General features: G+C 32.0%; 1 protein-coding gene across 2 annotated transcripts in view; it reads left to right on the forward strand.

The window, feature by feature from the left end:
* Window positions 1-9,854, forward strand: part of LOC140441591 (uncharacterized) — an 803,694-nt gene extending 793,840 nt beyond the window's left edge. For both annotated transcript variants that reach the window (XM_072532420.1, XM_072532422.1), the window contains one exon: window positions 5,635-9,854. In XM_072532420.1, coding sequence (XP_072388521.1) covers window positions 5,635-5,727 — 93 coding nt within the window. In that variant the 3' untranslated portion in view covers window positions 5,728-9,854. The remainder of the gene's footprint in view (window positions 1-5,634) is intronic.
* The last annotated feature ends 5,489 nt before the right edge of the window (window positions 9,855-15,343 follow it).

Here is a 15,343-nt window from a genome sequence, read left to right on the forward strand (position 1 = left end):
TTTCAAACATTTTAATTGAAATGATAAACTGAGTCACTGCACAACAAAAAACAGTAACTACTAACAATAACGAAGAACAATTAAAAAAAAACTAAAAATATGTACATAGTTATGATAAACCCATAAATTAGAACTGAAAAAGATACAATAATGGTAACAAAATAAAAATAATTCAAAATAGATTTTCGAAATGGAACCCTGCAGCCTGTACACATTTTTGTTGCCGAATTGTTAATTGACGTATTGAATTACGGATACTCTGGGGATCGTTTCTAATAGTATTACAACAATGTATAATTCTATCAATTAATTGTAGTCGGTTATTAATATTCACTGCGTAAACTAGTTGCTTCAATCGTCCCCAAATATGGTAATCAACGGGATTGAAATCAGGGGATCTTGAAGGCCACGAAATAGGACCTGCACGTCCTATCCACCTGTTGCCATAAACATTATTGAGATGTTGTCTCACTGCCAGTAAAAAGTGTGGGGGTGCCCCATCATGCTGAAAATACATCCCTCGGATAGCAACGTTCGCGTTGGCAAGCAAATTCGGCAAAATATTTTGTAGAAAGTTCAAATAGACCTGCCCTGTTAAAGGACCATCAAAAAAGTGAGGACCTACTAATTGGTTATTTATGACACCAATCCACACGTTAACCGAAAACCTTAACTGAGAACGACGTTCTCGAATAGCATGGGGATTTTCTTCTACCCACACATATGAATTTCGTGAAGTATTTATCCCGTCTCTGGTAAATTGGGCTTCATCTGTAAATAGTGTCCTGTATAGCGTTGGTCGATTATTGTTAATCCATCTACAAAATTCCAACCTATCGATCTCATCTCCAGCATGTAGTCGCTGAACCATTTGAATGTGATATGGGTATAGATTATTTTTTTGTAAGACTCTACTTACTTTTGATTGAGTAACATTGAGTTCTCCACTTACTTGTCTAGTGCTTATTGTAGGGTTCATAGTAACGGCGCCCATAATGTCATCTTCCTGCGCTTCATCTACATGTCGCTCTGTTGTTCCACTAGGAAAAGTGCCATTTTCTCGCAAATAATTAAAAACTGACCCAAATGTTGGATGACTGGGAGTTTGACGATTAGGAAATCTCCTGCGATATTCTCTACTAGCAGCCCTACCATTCCCATTACAGAATCCATAAACAAATATTATGTCTGCATATTCTGTGGTCGAAAACTGATGTGGCATTTTGAACAAAAGTAACAAAAGCTCTACCAAAACTAACACAATGTACTTAACGTAGATATGACAGAAGAAATATGTATTCTTGTACACATAAATAACAATTGATAATGACAATAATGACAATGGGTATAAAATATCAAGAAACGTCAAACGGTCAACGCCAACCTTCATTTTAAACTTTTTAGATTTATTTTGATTTAGTACAGTTGATGCAATGTATTATTATTTGACATAAAATTTTAATCATTTACAATCAACAATAACTAACACATACAAGAGGTTTGACTTTTTAATCAATATAATTTATTATTTATCGAAAATAATGCCCCAATACGATCTATGAGTAAAAATTTAAAATTGAAAAACAATTGATTCTATCGTAGAGATAATACAAAGTGACAGTAAAGATGTTAATTTTCTACGTATTAGATTATGTTGTACGAACTCATTTTAATTAAAATGTTTGAAATTTATAACATTTGTTTAAATTAATACCTTATAATTTGATACTTCATTATGGTTGTTCTATTGTATATATTTGTTTTGTTGCCTTTCAGAATTATTTGCTATGTTCTATCTTTTCCGGTTTTCCCTATTGTTGCTTCCAAGTAAGTAGCTGAATATAGATACAGTTTGTTTCAAATTTATGGTTTCAATAATAAATGTTTCTTTTTAATTGTTTGTTGCGCCTTTCTTCTCTATCGTCATGCATTTTGTTTTGTGCTGGTTTTGGCTTCTATTTTTAATTTTTTAATTGCTCTAATAAGTATCAGATTCATCTTTGATATAACGACTAGATCATTCTTCTTTACGTGCCATCTTCGCGACGAAGGTTGGCAATCATCACTGCTATTCTAACTTTTGACAGTACAGCCCGAAAGAGTTCAGTTGAGCTGCATCCAAACCATTCTCTGCATTATTACTTTTAGGAATTTATATCTGTCACCACGTGTTATATAACCCAGATATTGTAGTTTTCTTATTTTGATGGAATCCATTATCTTCCTGCTGTTCTCTATTCTTCTTAGTACTTCTTCACTGGTTATTCTGTTGGTCCAGGAGATTCTCAGCATTCTTCGATATGTCCACATTTCAAATGCTTTCAATTTATTAAGACATTGTTTATTTAAAGTCTATGTCTCCATACCATACAAAAGAACAGAAAATACATAACACTTTAGTACTCGTTTTCTAAGATTTAGGCTGAGGTCTCTACAACATAATATTTGTTTCATATTATTGAATGCACTTCTAACCTTTTCCATTCTAACTCTAATTTCTTTGGTATAATCGTTTGTTTCATTAATGTTTGCCCCTAAATAGTTATAATCCCAAACTCGTTCTATCGTACTTATTATTTACGTGTAGATTGATGTATCTAATATTTTTCTTTGATATAACTATGAATTTTGTTATGTTTAGTGTGAATTTCTTTATGTTTAGTGACAGACCATATTCTTCACACGCTGCAACAACCTTATCTAAAATTCTTTGTAGATCTGTAACATTTTCTGCTATTAGTATTGTATCATCAGCATATCTAATTTCACGTATGGGTAGGCCACTTATTTTTATGCCTGCTATTTCATCTTCTAATGCTTTTTTGAATATTTTCTCTGAGTATGCATTAAACAGTAATAATGACAAGACACAGCCCAAAAGAGGTGTCTAACACCTCTTTTGATTTTTATTTTATTAGTTTTTAAATTATTTATTCTAATGACAAGCCTTGCACCTAACGGTAGAAAGGCTTAAGTAAGTAAGTATTCTAATGACAGCTTCTTGTTCATAATACAGATTATTTATTATTCTTATATCCCATGTGTCGATGTTCTTTGTTCTCCAGCAGTTTTATTAACGGATTATGTTTCACACTATCGAATGCCTTGTTATAATCTAGGAAGCAGATATATATGTCCTGGTTTACATCTAAACATCTCTGTATTAGCACATTTACTGCATATAATGCTTCTCTGGTTCCTTAAGAATTTCTAAATTCGAACTGAGTTGGTCCAATGTCTTGTTCTAACTTTTTATATATTCTACGATGGATAATCTTTAGGAATACTTTTAGTATGTGGCACATTCGACTGATGGTACGGTGATCGCAACATTGTCTGTCGTTTTTCTTTTTCGGTATAGTCACGAATGTTGATTTAAGCCATTCTTTAGGTAATATACCTAATATGTCTATGTTCTGTATATGATATTAAATAATTCGACAATAACATGTATATTGCAGTCGGCGTTGCAATATTTCTGTCGGTATTTCGTCTGTACCTACTGCTTTTCCAGTTTTCATTTCTTTAATTATGTGTTTTACTTCACTTTCTGTTATTTCTGGTCCAGTCTCTTTAATATTGAAATATTTTTTATCTATTTTGTCTCGTTTGTCGTTAAACAGCAGTTCTATATAGTTTGCACATACCATCAATTTGTTTTCTGTATCCATTACTGTGTCTCCCTTTTCAGCAACTAGTATATTTTGTTTGTATTCTGGTCTTCTAGTTATTTATTTTATTTTCTGTGTAAATTAAAGCTATCATGTTTATTTTGTAGCATTTCTATTTCATCACAGTTTTCTTTTAACCAATTTTCTTTTGATATTCGAATTTGTCACTGTATTTCGTTTTGTGTTGGCTGGTACAATGATTTATTTTTGTCCTTATATACTCTTCTTTTGTTCATCAAGTTTTGTATTTCGTCCGTCATCCAATATTTTTTTCTTCTTTGGTTTTGCGTAGATACATTTTTAAAGGTTCTATTAAGTGAGCCTTAATCTTTTCCCAGTTGTTGTTCATGTTTTCTTCATTGCATTCCCCTTCAATTTGTACGGTGTTTAGACGTTCATTTATTTTTTCTTTGATATTTTCTCTGATTTCTGGATCTCTTTTATGCATTTATATCTGTTTATTCTTATTTTGCTGTTTTCTCCATTCTTTTCATTTTAATTTTCATATATGCTACTAAGAGATTATGGTTAGATGCTATATCTGCTCCAGGTTGTGTTTTGACTACAGTGATGCTATTCCGATATCTTTCTTTGATCATTATGTAATCTATTTGTTTTCTCATTATCTGATGTTCATTATCTCTTGGCAATTTCCACGTGTACAAACGTCTATTAGGTAATTTAAAGAACGTGTTTGTAAGAATTATATTATTATCTTGGTAGAATTGTATTAACCTGTCTCCTCTTTGATTTCTATTACCTAATCCAAAATTTCCCAATACGTGACTTGTGCTACCCATTCCAATTTTGGCGTTCAGGTGACCCATGATTATTGTGACGTCACGTGCCTTGGTAGTTCTCAATTCCTGTTGAATTTGTTTATAGAACGATTCCACCTCTTCGTCATCTTTTTCGGCCATTGAGGCATAGACTTGAATTATGTTTATTTTTCCGTCTTTTGTTTTTAGTTGTAGTAGCATAACTCTAAAAAATAGCGACATTGAGATGGCAATGGGTAGCACATGTAGCAAGACAAGACACCAACAGATGGTCTCATAAAGTGACATTCTGGAGACCTCGAGAAACAAAAAGAAGCGTGGGAAGACTCAAAAAGAGATGGATAGACGATATAACAGCTGTAGCTGGAAAGCAATGGATGAGAATTGCAAAAGATAGGGAAGCGTGGAAACAATTGGAGGAGGCCTATGTCCAACAATGGATGAATGAAGGCTGAAGAAGAAGAGAAGAGCATAACTCTTACGGAAAAGGGTAAAAAATTCTGGACGTGTGAGATTTCATTGTTCAGTATTACTGCCACTCCATGTCGACGTTGTGTGTCATTATTATCGGAATAGTATATCTTATAGTCTTTAACTTTTACTTTATTTAACATTTTCCATTTCCTATCCATCGGTTTTCACTTATTCCTAAAATATTAATATTTTTGCTTTTAATTTCTTGGATTACATTGTGTGTTTTTCCAGATTCGAACATGCTAGTCACATTCCACGTTCCAATTTTAAATTGACGGTCTGCTCTTTTCTTGCTCTTTCTGCTCTGGTTGACGACTTGAAAAGCCCTACTATTTTCCTGCCGAATCTTGATCTCCGATACCCATTATCAGTACCCGTCTGCTTACTCTGTCTTCTCATTTCGTGATCATCTGCATATGCTATTACTTATAGTTGATTTGTAATATATTTTTTAATAATGTTAGATGGTGTTTTTCTATTTTTCGTCTCAGTGTGACAATCCTTCCGTCTATCAGATTGAATTTTTGTTATGCTCTTTGTGAATTTTTTATTTATTTAAAACCCCAGTCCATTCTTGCCTTGTTTGTTATCTCCACTGTACATAAAATGTAATATGTTAATTTGTTTCAACATTAATATAAAAAGTATGAGTATTCTAATAGTTATAAAAGTTCTCGTTTACTTATATTTTGACCGTTTTTGTATTTTAGAAAAACGACAATAGAGATGCCAGCATCCACAAGCGGCTATCCTGGAACTGCACCAGCGAGGAGCAACGACCCCCCCATGAGGACCAGACCTAGCATACAATAATAAATTCTGTCGTGTCTTGTATAGTGATCTTCTATCTAATAGTTTGTATACTAGTTGAACTACGAAATATTCTAGACAGATTAATACTATTATTATAGAGAATATTTTCAAATGATAGCTTGGGTTTATACGGATTGTATGGTACGTCCGTGGCAATTGAAAATGATAATAATAAAATCAAAATAATGATATCAAACTCTAGAACAATCCAAGTCAAAAATTAACGTCATATTGTGCAAATTGTTTTTGCAGTAAACAAACAGAAGATAGAATCTTTCAATTGTTATTGTTAATTGTTAGAAATAAGCTAAATCAAACATACATACCTCAGTATATACTAAATCCTGTGAGTATCAATATCAAAAGAAGAACTTATTCTTGGATTGTTAGTTGTAACATGATTTATAAAATTCCAAGCGAGAAATCTACGAGTTCCACGTGACTTCTCATACAAAACATCTCTTTAAAGAAGCGTGTCATAAGATCTTCGGTTAAGATTTAAGTTTTAAAGTTTCTCAAACTAGGTCGAACTGGCTTAAGGCTGCGACATATCTAACTACTTGCTTTCGAAAGTTGTATACTAAGTTGACGCAGGGTGCAAAGTTTGTTTCGATTCAATAATTTCAAAAAATAATTGCCATTGACGTACCTTATACCTCAAACGGTGGACCAAACCACAATATCAAAATTGTTTACTATTTACCAGACGCTTGTTACGTCTAATACATTTTTTTGGAGGGATAAATATTAATGTTTCACTAAAATATAGTGAAGTAACAATATATGTAAGATTTTATACTGTGAAATCAGACATTTTCAATGTAGTATGTCCTTAGATTTTACTATGTTTTGTAAATTTCACAAATTTTGTATTAGGTTAAAACTGTGTTGATATTTATATTTATACATTTAGCCTCTGCCGACTTTGTCACTAATGAATATATCCCAAAAAATGATCAAGATCAAACGTGTTTTTCCTTATAAGACTAACAATTGATAAAAAAAAATTAGCATGTTCTTGTTTTTTTTTTGTGAGATAAAACTGTGAAGTCCAGTTCACTTTTCTTTCAATTGTGAATTTAGTACTTTATTTCTCACTAGTTGTGTAAGGTGATATTTTTATAAAAAATATTTCTCTTCTTTACACGTTAATTATCCGTATCTAAAAAAAATCAACTGAAAACTTTAATAACCACGCTGAAAACTGTTGTTTTAAGAAATCAAGTCAAATATAGACCATATTTATGCAGTGAAACACAAATATTGAACTGAATTGCTACAAAATATAAGTGTTACAATGAAATACTAACAAAAAATTGATAACAAAATTAAGAAGTAATGTTGCAGTGAAATTTAAAAACTGGTGTAAATTTATGCAGTAAATCAATATTATTGCATTGACAGTTTGAACTAGAATATAAATATTACAGACGATTCCTGTTAACAGTTGATTCCTGTTAGCAGTGTAATTTCTTAAAGTACAGTGAAACTAATATCTAATGAAATCATAACCTCCTATCTAAATACGGCTGTCAAATATAAAAGATTCAAACAATTGCTAAGAAATATTAATGTTAAATAAACAGTGAAATTTAAAACTGCGGTAAAATATTACAATGAAAAAATAAGATTGCAATGAAATTGTACATTACAATATGGATTAAAGTGAAATATTACAATGAACAATCAATAGTAACGTTGCAATGAAATGTATAAATAAAATAATGTATAAATAAAGAAATATAAATCTTGTAGTGAAATTTAAAAACAGTAGTGATATAACGCAGTGAAATAATAATATTGCTTTGAGAGTTTACACTAAAGTATAAATATTACAAAAAATTGCTGGTAAATTTAAATGTTGCCGTGAAATTTAAAAATTAGAGTAAAATAATGCAGTAAAATAACAATATTTTATTGAATGTTCGGACTAAAATATAAATATTACAGAAAATAGCCAAGAAATTTAAATTTTGTAGTGGAATTTAAAAATTGTGATGAAATATTACAACGAGATAATAATATTGCATTCAAACATTTTAATAAAATATAAATATTGCAGACAATTGCTAAGAAGTATAAATATTGCAATGAAATTAAAAAACTGGAATGAAAAAATGCAGTGAAATAATATTTCCCATATAAATACAATATTTAACTTTAAGTTTACCTAACATGCCAGAAGAAAACAGCTTGCACTTAAATAGAAATATTAATTAAAAATGTCAAAAAATGCTAAAGATAAGTTCTAAACCTGTAGTGAAATATTACCATAAAATACTGACATTGCATTAAGATATTTTAATAAAATACAAATATTACACAACACTGCTAATAGATAGATAAAAGTTTCAGGGAAATTTAAAAATTGCGGTGTAATGATGTAATGAAATAATATTTCAGTGAAATTTATAAACTGGGCTAAAATATTGCAGTGAAATAATTACATTACATTAAATGTTTACACTAAAATATAAATATTACATAAAAAATGCTAATGAATTTAAATGTTTTAGTAACATTTAAAGAGTTTGGTGAAATATTACAATAAAATCATAATATTGCATTGAAATTATGCAGTAAAATATAAATGGTATACATAATATCTCGAAATTTTATCAAATTTTAATTGTAGTGAAATATTACAGTGGAATAGTAACATTACATTGAAATATTTTGATAAAATAGACATATTGCACAAAATTGCAAACGAATATAAATTTTACAATTAAATAACAACATCTCACATAAAAAATATAAATATTACACAAGTTAGCTAAGAAGTATTAATTATGGTAAGATTTGAAGACTAAATATTACAATAAAATAATATAATTTTATTTAAATATTGCTGTTATAGTGCTAAGTACTATAAATTTTGCAGTAAAATTTGAAAGATTTAGTGAAATTTGACCAATGAGATAATCATTGCAGTAAAATATTATAGTAAAAAATAAATACATATACATTGTAATCGTCATGGTGCTTAGAATATTTATTCCTTTAAAAAAAACTTTAGCTATAAGAAAAAAAATCAAATGTTTGCCAAATAAATGGGCAAAAAGACATTCCATATACATTCCAACATAAACCTGAGCAATATTGTACCTAATCAAAACTCTATCAGGCCTAATCTTCAATTTTTATAAACAATTTGGAGTTATTTAGTGAGTCTAGTTTGCTTTTTTACTTAGGAACGCTCCGGTGAGGCTGGGAAAGAGGATTTGTGTTATTTTGGTCTTTCTTAGGATCACACGAGCGTTCGGTAACTTAATGCGTGTGTGCGGATGATCTAGGTGATAATAGGAGATTGGATAAGAATTGTTTTTGTAAGCTTGTGTTATAACGCAGTGACGGTACGTTTACAACAGAAATATGTAATGAAAAGCATTGAGAATATTTTAAACATGAGATAAGTTTTTCTTCTGATATATCATTTAAGCCAGCACCTTCAAGTTGGAAAAATTGCTTGTCCTTTAAACCTTATACCATCTATTATAATTGCGGCTGCTACGATTTCATTAATGGATTATAGGTTAAAAACTTTTGTCTAGTCAAAAAAGTACAAACGAGTAATATAATACCAAATCTAGTTTATTTATCAACTGTACCTTATCCATATTTGAAAGTAGTGGCTGTACTACGGGCATATATACTTACAGCATACAGCTCTAGCTAGATATATTTATCTTAAACACTACAGTCACATTTTAATAGCGACTTTTCGCTACAAGATAGTCCATAACACCTACATGTATTTTCAATTATCTCTGAAATATATATTCCCTCTTATTTGATTTGTAAAATTTTTATAGGTAGCGTATACTGTCAAAATCTCTTTTAACTCAAAAGTAAACTATTGTCACTGTCGGTCGCAAGCATTAAGACGTATTCTGTAGTAATATTTCACACTACTATAAATATTTATATTAAAAAAGTTATTTTTGAATGATCCCAGTACAATGAATATTTTATATATTTTGGTAAAGAATGAGAAATTTACTTTGATTGAGAATATCCTATTTATTTTTAACTTACAATTAAAAAGCAGCTAAATATGTACAATATTTGTTATATTTATTATTGAGATTGATGAATAAAGCCTTTATGATTATGATTATATCGTTTTAATATTTCATACTAATAAATAATTCCTTATCTCTAAATATGGGTGTTAAGGTTGATCTGTACCCCCCAAAAGACAAAAAACACATTCAAAAAATTTGAAAAAATTTGAGAAGGTGTAGGGTAAGTCCGTGAGGTAGACCATCGGAAGAGATGGACCGGTGCATTATTTCCGAACTGTGACGCTCGAGCGCTAACATCGTTTGTTGTGAGTATGCTTCAGTTACAGTGAAGACATACTGTTAGTTGTGTAGTGTTGTTGTTAATATTTGTCGAGAAAAACGTCATTTTCTGTTTTGGTAAGTCCAAAAGTTTTTTAACGTAGTAACATAGTTTTATTTTTGAGTTTAAGTTTACGTGATATCGACGTAGGATTCTTGTAGCGATGTCAATAAACATGTAGGTATATAATGAGGTGGTCTATCCTACCCGGACTTTTGGGAGAGATGGACCAGTACGTTTTGGTAGAGATGGGCCACGTATTTCAATACGGTAGAGATGGACCAGTACCAACGTTTTTAAATATTACTTTTATTAAAACGGCTTATAGTATAATTACTAACTGTAGCTGATATTTTTCTGTTTCTGAAAAATGCCAACTAACTACGTAAGAAAGGATACCAGTCTGAAGATGCATTATTACAAGTGGTTAATGCGGTAGAAAATAAAGCTTATCAAATTCCACTCCTAAGACTTAATTCCAAAGACCACTCCTAAAGATTAAAAAACAAAAGTTTACGAAAGACAGCTTAGGGTTTTCCTTAATTTTAGGAAGAGTAAATGAACAGAAGATTGTAGGCCAGGTACAGGTAGAAATGGCTAGGAATCAGCTAGTATTAAAAAATTATTATTAAACGCGCGTATAAATTTTATTGGAAAGTTCTGTAGAAACTAATCTCCATAGGTATATGCAAAAAAATAAAATCTTAAGGCTGATCTTTTGAATGTGATCAATCATGTCATTGGAGATCCTGAATGTTGTAAATAAGAATATTGCGTAAAACCAGCAATAGAGCAGAACAATTAATGCGACATTTTACAGTCGCAAAGTTTAATAACGCCAAACAGACATTTTACAGTCGTAAAAATAATTTCAATATAAGATGTCAAGCTGCTGGTTTGGCGTTACAAAATGGTCGAATACGGAAACTAAAGTACAGTGCTACCTAACGACTAAGTTCGAAATAGTACAGTGCTAACTAAATACCGCATGGACCACCCCAAATCATACATTCAACGCATAACACTACCAGGCACATAAGGAGGGAAAAGAACGGGGTGTTTTGAAAATATTACCCACTACTAAAAATTACAGCAACAAAAAAACAAAGACAAAAAAGTCTTACGAAAAAAGATGAAGAAAAACTAAAAATTATTGAAAGAAAAATTATGAGAAAACACGGCCCGATAAAGACAGAACAAGGAGTATATAGAAGACTAATGCAGCATGAAGTAAGAAATAAAAATATAACCGAAGGGAGAGACATCGTAATATTTATTAATACACAAAGACTGAGATGGTTTTGAAGCATACAAAGAAGAAAAGAAGACGCACTAATTAGGAAGATAACAAATCTGAAACCAGTAATAAACAGACCTCCTTCTACAGATGCAAATCCATTAATGGATGTTAGCGATCACATTTTCCATTAATTCTCTATTTCTTGCAATATGTATCAGAGATTGTATGTCGTTAATCCCTGTCCATTGCCTTATGTTTCAGAGCCAGGACATTTTCTTGCGTCCCATTCATCTCTTGCCTTCAATTTTACCCTCGATTATAAGTTGGAGGAACTGGTATTTATCATTTCGCATGATGTGACCTAGATACACCGTTTTCCTTTTCTTGGTGGTTTCGAAAAGTTGGCGTTCTTGGTTTATTCTTTTAAGGACATCTATACTTGTGATTTTCGCTGTCCATATTTAGAAAGAGCCACATTTCGAAAGCTTCTAATCTGTTTATATCCCTCGATTTGAGTTTCCAGCCCTCTACGCCATATAGCAACACTGACCACACGTCGCACTTAGTAAACCTTAGTCTCAGTTGAAGATCGAACTCTGAACAAGTCAGTACCTTCTTGAATTTTACAAAAGCTTGTCGAGCTTGCTCAATGCAACATTTTACTTCCCTGTCCGATGCCCAGTCTTCAAAAAGCCACGATCCCAGGTATTTAAATTTACTCACTCTTTCAATGGACTTAGTATTCAGTGTTATGGTGGAGTTTTCAAGTGCATCCAAGTTTCTGGAGATGATCATAAATTTGGTTTTTTTGGTATTAATCTCTAATCCCATTCGCTTACTATATTCTCCGATTATAGTGTCAAGTTGTTGAAGATCGACTATGTTGTCACAAATTAAGACACCATCATCAGCATATCGTATGTTGTTGATCAATACTCCATTTACTTTGATTCCCATCTTTGCATCCTCTAAAGACTCTTGAAATATGGCTTCCGAATAAATGTTAAATAATAGAGGGGAAAGCGCACATCCCTGTCGAATGCCCCTTCTTATATGTATGGGTTTAGATATAGAATTGTCTATTTTTAACTGTGCCGTTTGATGCCAGTACAAGTTTTCAATGCATCTTATGTCTTTTTTGTCTATATCAACTTTCTTGAGGATCTGCATTAACTTGTGGTGTTAAACACGATCAAACGCTTTTTGGTAATCTAAAAAGCATAGGAACACATCCTTCTTCTAATCATAACAATTTTGGACCAGCACCTGTGTTGCTACTATTGCTTCTCGTGTTCCTAAACCTTGCCTAAACCCGAACTGGGAGTCACTGATGTCCCATTCACATTTTTTGTATAATCTTTGATGTAGTATTTTTAAGAATATCTTTAAAGTGTGACTCATCAGGCTAATGAGTCTGTGATCCTTACATCTTTTTGCATTGACTTTCTTGGGCAGGGGAATAAAGGTAGAGCGTAACCACTGTTGAGGATAGCAGCCAGTTTCATAAATTAAGTTAAATATTTTGTGTAGTGCTGAAATTCCCCTTTCATCCAGTAATTTGAGTATTTCTGACGGGATTTCATCTGGTCCAGGTGCCTTATTGTTTTTTGAATTGACTATTGCCTTTTCTATCTCCTCTTTGGTGATTGAAGGGCCAATCAGCTGGTCGTCTGTATAAACTTCACTCATGGGTCTTTCGTCATGGAAGAGCTCTTGGATATAATTTTTCAATATATCAATTTTCTCCTTTTCACCCAGCACTATCTGGTTATCCTGATTAACTATGGTAGTAGTCGTTGTTTTCTGTATATTCCAGGAGTCTCCTTAAGCTTTTTATGTAAATTACGGTCGTCGTGCTGTCGTTGTAAATGTTCTAGATCGATAAATTGTTGCTTAAGCCATTCATGTTTTGCTATTCTTATTTTTGCTTTTATTTGCCTGTTAATGTTTTCATACATATTGCTGCCATCTTGGTTATTCTTGTGTCTTCGTCATTCTTCCATTAGTAATAGTATTTCTTCTGTCATCCATTTTTGCCTCTTATTATTTCGTTTGTACACTAAGTTGTTTTTCATGATGTCTGTTACAGCACTTGTAATCGTATTCCATGTTGGTGTTAGATCTTCGGCAATGTTTGTCGTCAATATTTAAATTTGTGCGTTTATTTCATTGCTTATTTCTGCTTGTATCATTGGGTCTTTCAGTTTGTCCAGTGCTATCTGTTGTTGAGTTTCAGGCTTGTTCTTCCATGAAAGAGCGATCTTTATGACGGCCACTAATAGTACGTGGTCAGAAGGGACATCTGCTCCAGGGTAAACAGACCAAACAGAAGAAATGTTCGCATGTTTTAAATAACATTTTTGACGATTGACCATTTACCTAAATGCAATTCCCACTAAGGTATTAAATAATAACAGATCATTTAATTTTTAACTATGAACAAAAATGTAATACAGTGTGGCGCACCGAAAACGAAACAGAGGCATTTACTGGCAGATGATTCCTTTTTTGAAAAAACGCTAGGACCCGTCGATTTTGTTTTCGAGGGGGACACAAAATTGGCATAAAATCACTTTAACATTTGCAGCACCTTAAGCGGAGGTGGCATCATCTCTAAAATCTTAAATGAAAAGGGGGGTCGAATGATCCATTATTTAAAAGGTCTTTCAACTCCCTTTATAATGATGTAAAATTCATGTATTCAATTCAGTAGTTTTGGAGATTTATTGATTTAAAGTTTAAAGTAGACTTTAATAGGTACATCAAATTAGTTTGTACTTCTTTCAGAAGAAATTTGAGTAAAAGCATTTTCTTGATAAGTAAATGCTTTTATTTACTACGCCCATGGTTTATTAATAATAAAAATAGCAATTGAAGTGTCCTTTGTGACAAAAAAAGTTGTTTCTTGAAGAAAGATAAGTAGAGAATGCCACGTACTTATTTTAAATAGGAAATAGTACATTAGTTTGCGATTGATTTGACCAATCTTTGTTGTTAAAATATCATTTATTGCTTTATACATAAATTAACCATGGTATATTCCACGACAGAAAGGAATATTTTTCGGAAATAATCAGTGCGCTAATAGAACAGCACAAATTTTTAATGAGCGACATGAGAACAATAATGTGCACCGAAAATATGTTCTAGAACTTGTAGCTAAATTTCGGGAAACTGGATCAGTCGCCAATAAAAAACGTAATATTGAAAATCCTATAAGGAACGAAGCAACAGAAGTGGGGGTTTTAGGGCAAGTTATTGTAGATCCTACATTAAGTACCCGCAAATTGCAAACTTCGTGTGGTGTTAGTCGACGTACTATCCAACGGATTCTAAAGGCCCATAATTTTCATCCGTATAAAATTCACCTTGTACAAGAACTTAATGAAGACGATTTTGATAAGCGATGAGAATTTTGTGAAGTTATGAGTGAACGAATTACAAACGATGAACAATTTTTATTTAACATTTGCTTTTCCGACGAATGTTCCTTTTTTTTAAATGGCGAAGTAAATCGTCATAATAGTCGATATTGGTCGGACTCTAATCCCAGAATTTACCATGAGGTACACACACAGCAGCCACAAAAATTAAATGTTTGGGCTGGCATTTTTGGCGATCATTTGGTTGGTCCTTTTTTCTTACCTGGAAATTTGACTGGTGAAATGTATTTGGAGTTACTGCAAAATGCCATTGAGAATATGTTGATGTTCCAACAGGATGGTGCCCCACCACATTACGCATTAAGAGTTCGGCATTATTTAGATCAGACCTTTCCAGGTCAATGGATTGGTAGAAGAGGTGCCGTTGAATGGCCCCCAAGATCGCCAGATTTATCACCTTTGGATTTCTTTTTGTGGGGTTACTTAAAAAGCAAAATCTATGCTACTTAGCCAACATCCTTAGAAGATTTACGACAAAGAATTGTGAATGAGTGCCATCAAATTACTCCTCAAATATTGCAAAATGTCCAGCAACGTTTTCATCAAAATCTTTATTATTGCATGGAAAGTAATGGT

The sequence above is a fragment of the Diabrotica undecimpunctata genome, chromosome 5 (assembly GCF_040954645.1).
Source record: "Diabrotica undecimpunctata isolate CICGRU chromosome 5, icDiaUnde3, whole genome shotgun sequence".
In the NCBI taxonomy this organism is placed as follows: Eukaryota; Metazoa; Arthropoda; class Insecta; order Coleoptera; family Chrysomelidae; genus Diabrotica; species Diabrotica undecimpunctata.